The 16,974-nt window shown below is 44.8% G+C and overlaps 1 protein-coding gene across 1 annotated transcript in view; it reads right to left on the bottom strand.

Moving 5' to 3' along the window:
- Positions 1-16,974, bottom strand: part of FANCD2 (FA complementation group D2) — a 130,839-nt gene that overhangs the window by 70,080 nt on the left and 43,785 nt on the right. Inside the window, exons 19-23 of the mRNA XM_067561262.1 lie at positions 15,278-15,387; positions 10,408-10,462; positions 9,741-9,866; positions 1,936-2,009; positions 1,685-1,831 (exon numbers count right to left, since the gene is read on the bottom strand). Coding sequence (XP_067417363.1) covers positions 1,685-1,831; positions 1,936-2,009; positions 9,741-9,866; positions 10,408-10,462; positions 15,278-15,387 — 512 coding nt within the window. The remainder of the gene's footprint in view (positions 1-1,684; positions 1,832-1,935; positions 2,010-9,740; positions 9,867-10,407; positions 10,463-15,277; positions 15,388-16,974) is intronic.

The raw sequence follows: 16,974 nt of genomic DNA, 5'->3' as shown, positions 1-16,974 counted from the left end.
GAGGGGTTGCAAGTGCTTTGGAGGATAGGATTAAAATTCAAAATGATCCGGAAAAATGATCTGAAGTAAATAGGATGAAATTGAACAAGGACAAATGCAAAGTACTCCACTTAGGAAGGAACTATCAGTTGCACACATACAAAATGGGAAATGAATGCCTAGGAAAGGGTACTGCAGATCCGGCTCTGGGGGGTCATAATCAATCACAAGCTAAATGAGAGTCAACAGTGTTACAATGTTGCAGAAAAGAAAAAAAAAAGCAATCATCATTCTGGGATGTATTAGCAGGAGTGTTGTAAGCAAGACACAAGAAGTAATTCTTCCGCTGTTCTATGTGCTGATTATGCCTCAACTAAATTATTGTGTCGAGTTCTGGGTGCTACATTTCAGGAAAGATGTGGACAAACCAGAGAAAGTCCAGAGAAGAGCAACAAAAATGATTAAAGGTCTAGAAGACATGAGCTAAGAGGGAAGATTGAAAAAATTGGGTTTGTTTAGTCTGAAGAAGAGAAAACTGAGGCGGAACATGATAACAGTTTTCAAGTACATAAAAGGTTATTACAAAGAGGAGGGAGAAAAATTGTTCTTAACCGCTGAGAACAGGATAAGAAGCAATGGGCTTAAATTGCAGCAAGGGCAGTTTAGGTTGGACATTAGGAAAACTTCCTAAGTGTCAGGACAGGTAAGTGCTGGAATAAATTGCTTAGGGAGGTTGTGATCTCCATCATTGGAGGTTTTTAAGAGCAGGTTAGACAAACACCTGTCACGGACAGTCTAGATAATGCTTGGTCCTGCCATAAGTGCAGGGACTTGACTAGATGACCTCACAAGCTCCCTTCCAGTCCTATGGTTCTATGTTTCTATGAAACTATGAAGTGGACAACTGTGGAGGAGAAATTTCCTTCCAATTCCCTCAGTTACTGATTGTTTTTGCCCTGTCGGACGAGGGCTCATGTATCTCCTAAAAGTGTTTTTCACACTAACGTAACTCTGGATTTTCTCATTAGTCATGTCAAAATGTCAAATTCTCTTTTGAACCCAAAAATGTTCTTGGCTTCAGTGAGCTCTTGTGGCAATAAGTTCCCATGCTGAATAAATATTGGTAAAAATTAATTCCTTTTATCAGTTTTAACTTTGCTGCCTTTTGTTTCAGTGGATGTCTTGTTCTTGTGTGAGAAAGAATAAAAAGGAGCATCCAATTATATAACTCTGTCATGCCTCCTCTATCTCCTCTCTAAACTAAATCTATCTATGGTCCTTAATATGGACCCCATTCCTACAGTATCACAATCTTCAATATACTTATTATTACCACATCTCCGTGAGGCAGGGAAGTACTATCTTCCCTGTTGTACGAAGGGGGAATGGAGGCAAAGAGAGACTAAACAACTTGCCAAAGTCTGTGGCAGAGCAGAGAATAGAACCCAGATCTTCTGAGCCCCAGGCTAGCACTCGGACCACTGTGTCATCCTGCCTTTCCCACACCAAACAGCCCCAGACAACTTCAACTGCAAGAAATGGACAAAAATACAGGCTCCTGATTAAGTTTCCTGTCTAGTTATTTGATATGCATTTAGGAAAGCAGAGCTGTGACCAGAATTTACAATGCATGGCCCTAAGAGGAAAGAACATCAGCACAATTTATTGGACAGTGAAATAATTTTAAAAAGGAGGCATCACTTACTTTTTGCCCTGGTTCCTAGTTGCCGTTTCATCAACTTTCTTGCCGAGCCAGTTCTGTGACAGCAGTGGCAATAGGTTGATAACAATTGTTCCCTGATTCTCATCTTCATCCAGGTTATACAAGGACTTCACTGGGAACAGGTGAACACTGCAGAGAAACTAGTTGTCAGTCACGGTCATCATCATGTTAGCAAATTCGATTATTGACAATAAATGCTATTAGCATTAACACTTAGCAGTTCTCTCGCATACCCATCAACTTCAGGAGAAAGATCTACCACAAAGTCATTGGAAAAGTCCTCCATCACACTCTTTCCAATCCGGTCCTGGAAGAAAGAGAACCACAGCTTAGCACATGGGGGCTCAGTGAAAGGAAATGCGCGAGGGGTGCAGAAAAGAGCAGTTATCCACCTTGAGCAGTAACTGGAGTTCTTGGAGGTGTGTGGGTGCTCCACTTCAGATGAACCTGCGCTCTGTGCCCTTGATCAGAGATTTTTGGTAGCAGTGCCCATTCGGCCCACATATATCCCCCACACATCCTCATGCCCTGCACCCAGGCTATATGGGGCTGTGCGGGAGAACCGCTCTCAGTTCCTTCTCCACCCACAAGGGAATCCCCAAAGCAGAGGGGAAGGAGTGTGGGTGGAGGAGCACCTACAACGACACACATCTAGAAAACTCCAGTTACTGCACAAGGTGAGTAACCTCTCCTTCCTCAAGCAGTGGTCCTGTGAGTGCTCCACTTCAGGTGACTCCTGAGCAGTACCTCCCTCAGGAGGCAGGAGGTTCAGAGCAGAGTCCAATACAGAAGAGAAAACTGCACTGCCTACAGCAGCATCTGACCTTGCACCAGGGAATAATGATTAGAAAAGGTATGAAGAGAAGACCAAGGTGCCTTTCTACAGATGTCTGCAGTTGGTACATCCTTAGGTAAGGCTATAGATCTAGAATGTGCTATCACTCTTGAAGGGGGCTGTCATAATAAGCCTCAGTACAACCAGAGACCCACTTCGATCATCTCTGTTTCAAAACTGCCAAACCCTTCTTTCTGTCTGGATACAAATAGTCCAGGAGATTTTCTAAATGGTTTGGTCCTGTCTAGGTATACAGCTAATGCCCTCCAGACATCTAGAGTATAGAATATGGCTTCTAGACTAATCTGATGCAGTCTTGGAAAGAAAATCGGGAGACATGATTTAATTAATGTGAAAGTCTGAGAATGTTTTAGGTATGAATCTTGGCTGGGCCCATAGTGACATTTTCTCTCTGGTGAATATCATAAATGGGGGGTCCACCATTAAAGCCCCCAGTTCTCTTACCTTTGGGCAGAAGTGATCACTACCAGAAAGAATGTTTTCACAGATAAATCTAATAACGAACATATAGTTAGTGTCTCAAATGGATGCTTCCTAAAACAATTAAGGAATAGGTTTAGATCCCAGCTGGGTGTGGGATCTCTGATTTGTGGAGAGACATTCGACAAACCTGTGAGGAATCTTGCCGTAGTTGAGTGAGTGCACAGTGAAAAACTCCCTTTGGGGGTGTGAAAGGCTGTTATTGCTGCTACATGGAATTAATAGAAAGATCCAATGTCTTCAATTCCAACAGGTAATCCAGGGAAGAGGAGAGCAAGCTGGCAAAACTTGACTGTTAACTGTCACACCAAAAAGATAGTATCATCTCCATTTCTGAAGGTAAGTATTTCTTGTAGATAGTTTTCTACTTGTTGTGTCTTTGAGGAACAGGATATCTTTATTCCCAGAAACCAGAGAGGAACCATGCTTGGAATCTCAGAATCTGCAAAGCTAGGGTAAAGTATTCGACCAGCATCCTGAGTCAGTAGGTGAGGACTGATTCAAAGCTTCCATGAAGGATGGAAGGTGTGTCTGATTAGATAGGGATACAGCCATGTCTTGGCCACTATGACTTTGGCCTGATTTTGTTTAATCTTGTTGAGAACCCTCAATAGTAACGGTCTCAGTGGATACACAGGGAGAAATCCTTTCATCCATGACATAAGAAATGTGTCTCCTACAGATATGGGATCGAGCGCCCCTTTTGGACAATACCTGATGCAGGAATCCTCAAGCTAAGAAAATCGTGTGGAGAACTCTGGAGTTTAGTTCTCATTCATAGTCTAGAAAACAATATCTGCTGAGGTCATCTGCCATGATATTCTGAATACCTGGGAGGTATGAATTGGAGATGGCTATGTGGCTGGCTATGAACCAATTCCAGAGTTTTATCACTTCAGCAAAGAACAATTAGTAATGTACACCTCCTTAATGGTTGATATAATACATGCATGCCATATTGTCTATCATTATCTTTACTATCTTTGATCTGATTAGAAGTAGAAAGTGAAGGCAAGCATTTTTCACTGCTCCACTGCCAAAAGGTTTACGTGGAGAAGCTGCTCTTGTAGCGACCGTTTGCTCTGCACCTTGTGAGGTCCCAGATATGTCCCCAAAGCAAAAATTAAGTATCTGATGTTATCATTATGGTAGTGGGAATCTGAATGACAGAACACCCGTACAGGTCTTGGTCAGGTTCTTCCACCAGCTGAGTGAATGTAGAAACTATTGGGGAATAGACAGTAACCTGCCTAGACAGTGTTTGCTGGGTTTGTAAACCATTCAAAGCCATTCCCGTGGACCTCGGAGGTATAAACTGGCGTGCTCCACTTCAAAGACACAAGTGGACATGTGTCCCTGCAGTCAAAGGCAATCTCTTATTGTAACTTGAGGACTGCCCTGAACCCTTGAGATGAGATTCCCTAGTGCGAGAAATCTGATGAAAGGGAGTTACGCTCTGCCTGTCTCTGCATCCAGGGAAGCTTCTATGAAGTCTAGATGCTGTAGTGGAGTCAAAACAGACTTTTCAAGGTTGATTTGAAGGCCCAGGCTGCGAAACAGAACATGTGATCTTTACTGACTCCACAACTTCCTGTTACAATCTGCCCATGATCAGCCAATCATTAAGGTATAGGAAAACCATTATACCCAAACAACATAAATGAACAAACTACTGCTAGAATCTTTGAGAACACCCTTGGTGCTGAAGATAGTCCATAAGTACTATATTTGAAACTATAGTAAAGAACTAAATTATCTGACACATAGATGAACACGATATGTTGGGGAAAAGTTAACACGGCTTTTGTAAAGAGAATCATGCCTCACCAATCTATTTGAATCTGTGAGGGGGTCAACAAACATGTGGACAATGATGATCCAGTGGATATAGTGTACTTGGACTTTCAGAAAGCCCTTTGACAAGGTACTTCATCTAAGGCTCTTCAGTAAAGTAAACAGTCATGTAATAAGAGTGAAGGTCCTCTTATGGATCAATAACTGGTTAAAAGATAGGAAACAAAGGGCAGGAATGAATGGTCAGTTTTCATTGTGGACAGAGGTAAATTGTAGGGTTCCCCAAGGATCTGTACTGGGACCAGTGCTGTTCAACATATTCATAAATATTCTGCAAAAGGGGGTAAATAGTGAGGTGGAAAAGTTTGCAGCCAATAATAATTACTCAGAACAGTTAATTCCAAAGCAGACTGTGAAGAGTTACAAAGGGACCTTACAAAACTGGGTGACTGGGCAACAAAATGGCAGATGAAATTCAGTGTTGATAAATGCAAGTAATGCACATTGGAAAATGTAACCTCAACAATATATATGCAAAATGATGGGCTCTAAATTAGCTGTTATCTGCAAGAAAGAGATCTTGGAGTCATTCTGAATAGTTCTCTGAAAACATCTGTTCAGTGTGCTGTGGCCATCAAAAAAGCTAGCATTGTTAGGAACTATTAGGAAAGGGATAAATAAGAAGACAGAAAATATCATAATGCCACTATATAAATCCATGGTACGCCCACACCTGGAATACCGTGTGCAATTCTGGTCATCTCATCTCAAAAAATATATTAGAATCGGAAAAAGTACAGAGAAGGGCAACAAAAATGATGTGGGGGATGGAATAGCTTCCATATGAGAAGAGATTAAAAAGACTACGACTGTTCAGTTTTTAAAAGGGGCTATGGAGGGGGGATATGATAGAGATCTATAAAATGATAACTGGTGCGGAGAAAGTGAATAGGGAATTGTTATTTACCCCTTCACATAACACAAGAACCAGGCATCACCCAATGAAATGAATAGACAGCAGGTTTAAAACAAACAAAAGGAAGTACTTCTTCACACAATGCACAGTCAACCTGTGGAACTTATTGCCAAGGGAATGTTGTAAGGCCAAAACTATAATGGGGTTAAAAAAAGAATTAAGTGAATTCCTGCAAAATAGCTATTGGTGGACCTATTAGCCAAGATGGTCAAGGACACAACTTTATGCTCTGGGGGGTCCTTAAACTGTTGACTACCAGAAGCTAGGACTGGATGACAAGGCATGGATTACTTGATAAATTGCCCTCTTCACTCCCTCTGAAGCATCTGGCACCAGCCACTGTCAAAAGACAGGATGCTGGGCTAGGCTGATCATTGGTCTGACCCAATATGGCCATTTTTATGTTCTTATGAAAGGAAGCACCCTGTACTGGTAGTGTTCGTGGTTGATTTGGAAATGAAGAAATCTCTTGCGTGATGGACGAACAGTAACATGAAAATATCCATCTTATAGGTCAGGAGTCACGAACCAATCTCCTAATTCTAACAAGGGAATTATATGAGTATCTTAGTCTCTTGGCTGGGGATTCAAGGTTGAATATGGGGCTGGGTGTGCTCTTTGTGCTGTCTGAGACCTACTAAATCTCCTCTTATTTACAAGAACATATAAATTCCAAGGAATCTAAGAATGGCTGTCAAGTTCTTGAGAATGTATAGAGAGGCATCTGTCAAGTCACAAAGAGCTTATGACCATCAGAGGGAAGAGGGATTCAACAATACTCTGAACCTCTCTCGGAAAGCCTGACATCTGCAGCCAAAACTCTCTTCTCATGACCACTGCAGTGGATACAGACTATGCTGTAGTATCTGCAATATCTAAGGAGGCCTGGAACCTGACTCTCTTGGATAGCGGCATTAAACTGGTCACAATGTTCCTCTGACAGATGCTCAATAAAGGAATTAAATTTGTTATAATTGAAATAATCATATTTGGCCATGAGCGCCTGATGGTTCGCTATTCTGAATTAAAATGTGGCAGAAGTTTAGTTGGGGTTGGTCCTTCTCTAGGTAGGGGGTTGGACTAGGTGACCTCCTGAGGTCCCTTCCAACCCTCATCTTCTATGATTATATGATTTGAGATCAGAAAGATTGAGTCTCTTATGGTCCTTTCTGTATGGGGTGGACTATGTTCAACAGTCTTGGCTAGGATTTTAGCATTACTTCACTCAGGTTAAGAACATACCTTTATCCTAATAAAGACACAGCCAACAAATCTACACAGACACACCCCCCTGAGCCCCGACCAGAGTTAATTCTATCTGCTACCCAAGATCCACAAACCTGGGAATCCTGGACGCCCCATCATCTCAAACATTGACACTCTCACAGCAGGATTGTCAGGCTATATGGACTCTCTCCTCAGGCCCTATGCCACCAGCACTCCTAGCTATCTTCGTGATACCACTGACTTCCTGAGAAAACTACAATCCATCGGTGATCTCCCAGAAAATACCATCGTAGCCACTATGGATGTAGAAGCTCTCTACACCAACATTCCACACAAAGATGGATTACAAGCCATCAGGAAAATTTTCCCTGATGATGATATGTCACACCTGGTAGCTGAACTTTCTGACTTTGTCCTGACCCACAACTACTTCAGATTTGGAGCCAATCTATACCATCAAGTCAGTGGCACAGCTATGGGCACCCACATGGCTCCACAGTATGCCAGTATTTTTATGGCTGACATAGAACAATGCTTCCTCAACACTCGTTCCCAAGCACCTCTCCTTTACCTACGCTACACTGATGACATTTTCATCATCTGGACCCACGGGAAAGAGTCCCTCGAAGAATTCCACCGGGATTTCAATAATTTCCATCCCACCATCAACCTCAGTCTGGACCAGTCCACCCAAGAAATCCACTTCCTGGACTCTACAATACAAATAAAAGATGGTCACATTAATACCACCCTATACCGAAAACCAACTGACCGCAATACATATCTTCATGCCTCCAGCTTCCACCCTGGACACATTAAACGATCCACTGTCTACAGCCAAGCTTTAAGATACAACTGATTTGCTCCGATCCCTCAGGCAGAGACAAACACCTACAGGATCTCTATGAAACATTCTTAAAACTACAATACCCAGCTGGAGAGGTGAAGAGACAAATTGACAGAGCCAGATGGGTACCCAGAAGTCACCTACTACAGGACAGACCCAACAAAGAAAACAACAGAACACCACTGGCCATCACCTACAGTCCCCAGCTAAAATCTCTCCAACACATCATCAAGGATCTACAACCTATCCTAACAGATGATCCCTCACTCGCTCAAGCCGTGGGAGGCAGACCTATCCTTGCTTACAGACAGCCCCCCAACCTGAAGCAAATACTCACCAGCAACCGTACACCATACAACAAGAACACTAACCCAGGAACCTATCCCTGCAACAAACCCCATTGCCAGCTCTGCACACACATTGACTCTAGTGACACCATCACAGGTCCTAACCACATCAGCCACACCATAAGCAGCTCATTCACCTGCACATCTACTAATGTAATATATGCCATCATGTGCCAGCAATGCCCCTCTGCCATGTACATTGGCCAAACAGGACTGTCACTACGCAAAAGAATAAATGGACACAAATCAGACATAAAAAATGGCAACATCCATAAACCAGTTGGAGAGCACTTCAACCTCCCAGGACACTCTGTAGGTGATTTAAAAGTTGCCATACTTCTACAAAAAAACTTCAAAAACAGACTTCAAAGAGAAACTGCAGAATTGGAACTCGTCTGCAAACTCAACACAATCAAACTGGATCTAAATAGGGACTTGGAATGGTTCTCTCATTACAAGAAGTAATTGTCACTGTTCACACATTCTCACCTCCTAATCAATGGTTGTGAATAGGCCTCAACTACTCTAGCTGAATGGACTTTGCTTATACCTAACTTCCCCATTGCTGTTCCTTAACCTTAGATGTATACATATACCCCCAATCTGATTTCTATTCCTTACATCTGACGAAGTGAGTTGCAATCCACAAAAGTTTATGCCTGCAGAAATTGAATTTGTTAGTCTTTAAAGTGCTACAGAACTCTCGTCATTTTTGCTGTATACAGACTAACACGGCTACCCCTCTGGAACTAAATATCTGGACTTTCAGCACTGGCTAATGAACTTGCATCCAGAAATCACAGCACAGGCAGGTTCCACCTTCCTTCCAATACCAGTCCTGCCTCCTGTGCCCTGACAGCATAAGACCACCCCAACAACAGCTCCCCCAGGGCCTCATATTCCCCACCCTCCCAATCCCCAGGATAACCTGCTACCTTCCCCTACCTGCACAGCAGAAGGGAAAGCCGGGTTCGGAAGGGCTCCCAAATAAGGGGAAAGTCAGGGTCAATCCAGACTCTCTGCATGCAGAAATCCCAACTTGCTCTCCCACCAAGCAATCCCAAACAGCCCCATGGTGGCTCCTCCAAGCCCTTGGACATTAGAGACCCCTGCATTTTTAAAGAGATGCCAAGTACCAAAAAAAGTGTAAAGTAGTTTAAGGCTCTATCCCTGCCCTGGATCCCCCCTGCTATGTCTGGTGCATTTACAACCACATTTGCTATTTTTAAAAAAGTTTCTCTCGCCACTGTGGCTGTGTAAAAGGTAAACACCAACAACAGACCATTTCAGGTATGCAAACAAAAAAGTAAAGAGGCTGAAAGACAGAGGATTTTCTCTGCAATCTCAGCCGGTTACAGGAACCCTAGGTGTCGTCTGTAGCTATAACAGGAATGATATTTTCAGACAGGAGTGTAATTCTTACACAGATGCTGTCCCATAACGCCTGGTTAACCTGCATGTCAACGAAGGGTTAGTATAACTGACTGGATACAAACCACTCTGTAACATACCAGGATTTGCAAATCCAAGTTCCCTTTCTGTTTCTCAATCAAGTTGGCAAATTCATCATAATACAGAGCCAAGGCCTCAGGACTTTGCTCACAGCAGTAGCTCACCAGATCGAGCAAGATGGAGAGCTGCAAAGAAGGACCAATGACAGCGGGATAATTCACACTCTACCCACCAGCTTGATCAGACACACACAGGATCCACAGCTCCCCCTTTTCCACCTCCCGAACTCTCCCACTGACACACAACTCCCACAAGTCCCTGCCCAGCCCCTCTCACTGGCACACAAACCACACAAGCTCCTGCCTTTCTCCACCCATGATCCCCCTTATTATGTATTTGTGTTACGTTAGCGATAAGCAGCCCCAGTCATGGGTCAGGACCCCCATTCTGCTAAGCACTGTTGAACTCCTAGAGGACAGTGCATACAGACCAAGCACAGACTCCATCTTCCTTCAAAGGGCCTCTCAGTCTCCTCTCCCCAAACAGACAAACCTGCCTTACCCCATTCCCGGTCCCGGCACTGACACACACATCGTATTCACCCAGTTAGACCCTGACATCTCCAGAGAAACACCCTCTGCCTTTCACCCCCATTCCTGGTACAACCCTTTGGCAACTGCATGGACTTCGGTCTCCCTTTGGCACATGCACTGTCCTGATACTCACCTGTCTGCAATGCTCTTCACTTTGCTGCGTTTTCTCCAGTGAATCTTCTTTACTTCTGAAATCAATGGACAAACTGTTTTCATTGCACAGTACTTCACACAGCGAGATGCTCAAACCCGTTTACACTCAGAGACAGGGCTCTGTGTCCTGGAGGAATTACTCATGGGAAAGATGGGCCTACCACAAGGGCACATGATAAGCCCTTTACCTGCCACTGCCTAGGCCCAAGGGCTTCTTCAGCCTGGTTTTAAGTGTCAGCACAGACAGGGACTGGCAGAGAGTAATAGGGAGATTCGGGGAGCATATTACAAAGGGCTCTAGTTTGCACTGTCCGGATTAACCTAAAGGATGGGCAGGGCCGTACCATCCATGGAAAGTTCAGGTGAACCTCTGGAGCACATACAATACAATACAATACTTCAAAGGGGGTAAGAACTTTCAATAACAAAGAAACTTTACAGGGAGCCAACAGAAGCATTGTAAGGCAACAGTGTATTAATCTGTTTAGCGCATCTCGCCAGATCCCCAATACACACCCCCCACCAACATGTCCTACTAGAATATCAGGCCTACCTTACAGTGTCCTTTTCATTGGCTGCTCTGAAGACAGTGCTAAGCAGAAGAGCACCTTTGAGAGCTGCTGTGGGGAGGCGTGCTGGCTCATGGGCCTGGAGAGACTGCTAGACTGGATTTTTCTCTCCATGTAACATACCAGTGAGAGCATTTTAAGAAGACAACCAAGTGAGCAAATTGTGTGATCCTTCACAACTTCATGCTGTGACCTCTGAGACCCTCTAGTCTCAGAAATCTGATGAGGTTCAACAAGGACAAGTGCAGAGTCCTGCACTTAGGATGGAAGAATCCCATGCACTGCTAAGTGACGGAGGATGTGGAGAAAGCTGAGGTACTCAATGCCTTTTTTGCCTCCGTCTTCACAGACAAGATCAGCTCCCAGATTACTGTACTGAGTAGCACAGAATGGGAAGGAGGCGAACATCCCGCAGTGCTGAAGAAACAGGTCCAAGACTATTTAGAAAGATTGGACATACACAAGTCCATGGGGCCAGATGCAATGCACCCGAGGGTGCTGAGGGAGTTGGCTGAGGTGATTTCAGAGCCATTGGCTATTATCTTTGAAAGCTCGTGGCAATTGGGGGAGGTCCCTGATGACTGGAAAAAAGCAAATATAGTGCCCATTTTCAAAAAAGGGAGGAAGGAGGGTCCAGGGAACTACAGACCGGTCAGCCTCACTTCAATCCCTGGAAAAATCATGGAGCAGGTCCTTAAGGAATCCATTTTAAGGCACTTGGAAGAGAGGAGGGTGATCAGGAACAGTCAACACGGATTCACCAAGGGAAAGTCATGCCTGACCAACCTGATTGCTTTCTATGATGAGGTGACTGGCTCTGTGGATGTAGGGAAGGCGGTGGATGTGATATACCTTGACTTTAGCAAAGCTTTTGATACGGTCTCTCACAGTATTTTTATCAGCAAGTTAAAGAAGTATGGGTTGGATGAATGGACTATAAAATGGTCAGAGAACTGGCTAGAGCATAGGGCTCAACGAGTAGTGATCAATGGCTCCATGTCTAGCTGGCAACCGGTCACAAGCGAAGTTCCCCAGGAGTTGGTCCTGGGGCCGGTTTTGTTCAATATCTTTATTAATGATCTGGAGGATGGGGTAGATTGCATCCTCAGAAAGTTTGCGGATGACACTAAGCTGGGGGGAGTGGTAGATACCCTGCAAGATAGGGATAGGATACAGAGTGACCTAAACAAACTGGAGGATTAGGCCAAAAGAAATCTAATGAGGTTCAACAAAGAAAAGTGCAGAGTCCTCCACTTAGGAAGGAAGAATCCCATGCACAGCTATAGACTGGGGACCGACGAGCTAGGCAGCAGCTCTGCAGAAAAGGACCTGGGGGTAACAGTGGATAAAAAGCTGGATGAGTCAGCAGTGTGCCCTAGTTGTCAAGAAGGCTAATAGCATATTGGGCTGCATTAGGAGGGGCATTGCCAGCAGGTCATGGGAAGTGATTATTCCCCTCTATTCGGCATTGGTGAGGCTGCATTTAGAATATTGTGTCCAGTTTTGGGCCCCCCAATACAAAAAGGATGTGGACAAGTTGGAGAGAGTACAGCGGAGGGCAACAAAAATGATTAGGGGGCTGGAGCACAGGACTTATGAGGAGAGGCTGAGGGAACTGGGCTTTTTTAGTCTGCAGAAGAGAAGAATGAGGGGGATTTGATAGCGGCCTTTAACTACCTGAAAGGGGGTTCCAGGGAGGATGGGGCTAGGCTGTTCTCGGTGGTGGCAGATGACAGAACAAGGAGCAACGGTCTCAAGTTACAAGGCGGGAGGTCTAGGTTGGACATTAGGAAAAAGTTTTTCACTAGGAGGATGGTGAAGCACTGGAATGGGTTACCTAGAGAGATGGTGGAATCTCCATCTTTAGAGGTTTTTAAGCTGAGGCTTGACAAAGCCCTAGCTGGGATGATATAGCTGAAGTTAGTCCTGCTTTGAGCAGGGGGTTGGACTAGATACCTCCTGAGGTCCCTTCCAACTCTAATATTCTATGATTCTATGATTCTACACTTACCCGGCGATTCGGTGGCAGTTGACGGAAGTTATGCAAGCTATGCAGAGTAGCTTGCGTAAATACCGTCAACTGCTGTGCTTCCCTTCTGTGCGCCATCTTCACTGCACTGTTCCCATCAATGCAGCGTTACGCCACTTGAGGGGGTGGATTAACTGACCGCTCAATTGATCCAGATAAGTCGATATGACAGCGGCGACTTTGCCGCCATCAGTGTAGATGTACCCTAAGAGTGGGGACCAACTGGCTAGGCAGCAGTTCTGCAGTAAAGGACCTGGGGTTTATAGTGGGCAGGAAGCTGGATATGAGTCAACAGTGTGCCCTTGTTGCCAAGAAGGCTAACAGCATATTGGGCTGCATTAGTAGGAGTATTGCCAGTAGATCGAGGGAAGTGATTATTCCCCTCTATTCAGCACTCGTAAGGCCTCATTTGGAGTATTGTGAACAGTTTTGGGCCCTCCACTACAGGAAGGATGTGGACAAATTGGAAAAAGTCCAGCAGAGGACAACAAAAATGATGAGGGGGCTGGAGCACATGACTTACGAGGAGAGGCTGAGGGAACTAGATTTGTTTAGTCTGCAGAAGAGAAGAGTGAGGGGGGATTTGATAGCGGCCTTTAACTACCTGAAAGGGGGTTCCAGGGAAGATGGAGTTAGGCTGTTCTCAGTGATGGCAGATGACAGAACTAGGAGCAATGGTCTCAAATTGCAGGGGGGAAGTCTAGGTTGGATATTAGGAAAAGCTTTTTCCCTATGAGGGTGGTGAAGCACTGGAATGGGTTACCCAGGGAGGTGGCAGAATCTCCATCCTTAGAGGTTTTTAAGCTGCATCTTAACAAAGCCCTGGCTGGGATGGTTTAGTTGGGGTTGGTCGTGCTTTGAGCAGGGGGTTGGACTAGATACCTCCTGAGGTTCCTCCCAACTCTAATCTTGTATGAATCTATCATTCCAATTGATTTATTTTTACGGCTATATGGTTAAAAATGAGAAAGTAAGCAATTTTTCAGAAATAGTGTGCTGTGACACTTTTGGATTTTTATGTCTGATTTTGTAAGCAAGTCATTTTTAAGTGAGGTGTAACTTGGGGTCCGCAAGACAAATCAGACTCCTGAAAGGGGTACAGTAATCTGGAAAAACTGAGAACCACTGTGCTAGTGAGCCCTGGACCTTTCAGCAGCTCTTAAAAGCTACATAGGGAGTATGTCAGATCATCTGAAACGGAACTCAAAAAAAAAGTCATTTCAACTAATCCTGCAGCCTCTTGTTCCAGGTATGATCCCTTAACAGCCCCTCTGGCTGGGCCAATTGTCCTTATATTCAGCATACAGTGCCCACATCTCCGCATAGGAAAGTCATAGATTATAAAGCTAGAAGGGACCATTGTGATCATTCAGTCTGATCTGACCTGAATCAAGTCTTGTCTGAATTAATTTTTGTTTGAACTAGAGTAGAACTTTAAAACAAAAATCCAATCTTGATATAAAAATTCCAAGCGATTGAGAATCCACCACAAACTTTGGTACATTGCTCACTGCTAGCTATTTGCACCTTATTTCCACTTTGAATGTGTCTAGCTTCAACTTCCAGCCATTGGCACTTGTTATACCTTTGTCTGTTAGATTGAAGAGCGTTCGATTATCATGAAGACATTATAAAGTGTGATCAAATCACCCATTAACCTTCTTTTTCATAAACTAAATAGACTGAGTTCCTCAAGTCCCTCACTATGAGGCATGTTTTCCAATCCTGTAATCATTCTTGTGGCTCTTTGCTGAACCCTCTTCAATTTATCAACATTCACCTTGAAAATTATGGACACCAGAACAGGACACAGGATTCCAGCAGCAGTCACACCAGTGCCAAACACAGAGGTAATATAAACTCTCTGCTCCTACTCAAGATTCCACTGTTTATACATCCAAGGATTGCGTCAGGCCCTTTGGGTCACAGGAGCTCACATTCCACTGACTATCCACCAAGACCCCAAATATTTTCCAGTCACAACTCCTGCTGTCACTGATGAAGGCATCTCAAAATCAGCGTTATCAGGAAAGCAGTGGCACTGGCAGGATCAACAGCAGGAGAGCACATTTTCAAGGGTTACATGGCACAATAGCATGCAAAGAATTTTTTTCAGTGGTTTACTTCCAATGAGACCTTACAGTAACCAACACAAGCCTGTCCCTTATCTCCTCCCTTCTTACTAGTGCTAGTTATATCATGCCGGCTAGAGCAGGCTAAATGACAGTTGACAGGTTCTATTCCTTTCTCACCTCTTTGCCGCCATGCTGCCCGCCATGACAACGGCACCAATAATCCCCATCTGTTTATACTTAGGAACAGTGCTAGACAGCCACTTCCTGATCACCATGTGCATATCGCCCTGCAGAGAGAGAGAGAGGGGGGGGGGGCGTTACAAGTAATCACCATGTGTGCATGTGTATGTGTGAATGGTGCTGCTGTGAACATCTTACTTCTCAACATGTCTGTCCTCAGAGCCTACAAAAGAGGCCGTTTACTTCCCTTTTAATTTCCTAAACACAACAGGGCAGTCAGACTATGGGAATTACAGAGAACAAATGGTTCTTAACCTTCCGTAACTGTTGTTCTTTGAGATGTGTTGCTTGTGTCCATTCTAATGTAGGTTTGTGCTCGCCCTGAGCATCGCCGCTGGAAAGTTTTCCCTCAGTGGTGTTCATCGGGTCAGCTCTGGTGCCCCTGGGAGTCGTGCCCTCATAGCGTTGGTATAAAAGGGCCTTGTCGCCCCACTGACCCCTCAGTTCCTTCTTGCTGGCTATCTCCGACAGAGAGGTAAGAAGGGTGGGGCTGGAATGGATATGGGCAACACATCTCAAAGAACAGTTACATAAGGTCAGTAACTGCTTTTTCTTCTTCTTGTGCTTGCTTGTGTCCTTTCCAGTGTAGGTGACTCCCAAGCAATTGTGTAGGTGGGGAGTTTGGAGTTCATTGGCATGCTGATTGTAGCGCCACCAAAGAGCGGCAATCACTGATGGGGGAAGAGAGAACACCATGTCCAGATGGTGTTGGCCCGGTGTGTGTACCGACGCCAGCCAAGTCTGGCGAGGCCTGAGCCATAGTCTCACGTGTTGCACCACCTAGGAGCATGATGCCATACATCCCAGGAGCTTTAAGCAGTTTCTTGCTGTGGTGATTCCTCTGGTTCTCTATGAGCACCCCTAGAACTCGGAACCGGTTTTCCGAGAGGAAGGCTCTGGTCTTGATCAAGTTGAGGACTGCTCCAATGAATTCTATCCTTTGAACCGGGGAAAGGGTGGATTTCTACATGTTTATCAACAGGTCCAGGTCCTGGAAAGTTGACTGTATTAACTCTACATTTGCCTCCACCCGGGCCTTGGTCCGACCTCTGATCAGCCACTCATCAAGGTAAGGGTAGACCTGAACCCCTGGTCTCCTCAGGAAGGCTGCAACGACCATCATATGCTTCATGAACAGCAGAGGGGCTTCTGACAGGCCGAATAGGAGCATGGTAAATTGGTATTGCACGTGGTTCACAACGGATTGTGAAAAAATTTCTGTGTCCCTAAAAGTTCACAATCTGAAAAAAAGTGTCCTTCAAGTTGAGGATGGTGCATCAGTCCCCTGAATCCACAGAGAGGATAAGGGAAGCCAAGGAGACCATTGGAACTTCGGTTTCCTTGTGAATCTGTTGAGGTTTTGCAGGTCCAAGATCAGTTTGAGATGGCCATTGGCCTATGGGATTAGGAAATAATGGGAGTAGAACCCCCGACCTCTTCACTCCAGTGGAACCGCCTCCACTGCTCCAGCCCTTAGGAGCATCTGCACCTCCTGGGCTAGAAGTTGCTCATGAGAAGGGTCCCTGAAAAGGGAGGCAGAGTGGGAAGGAGAGGAACAACTGAATTGAAGGGTGTATCCCAGCGCTTACATGTGTAGCACCCAGCAATTGGACGTAATACGGGCCCACGCCCAA

Source organism: Emydura macquarii, unplaced genomic scaffold (assembly GCF_026122565.2).
Source record: "Emydura macquarii macquarii isolate MOO-44397 ecotype Brisbane River unplaced genomic scaffold, CSIRO-AGI_Emac_v2 contig_2369, whole genome shotgun sequence".
Taxonomy (NCBI): domain Eukaryota; kingdom Metazoa; phylum Chordata; order Testudines; family Chelidae; genus Emydura; species Emydura macquarii.
This window is presented reverse-complemented; position numbering and strand designations above follow the sequence as displayed.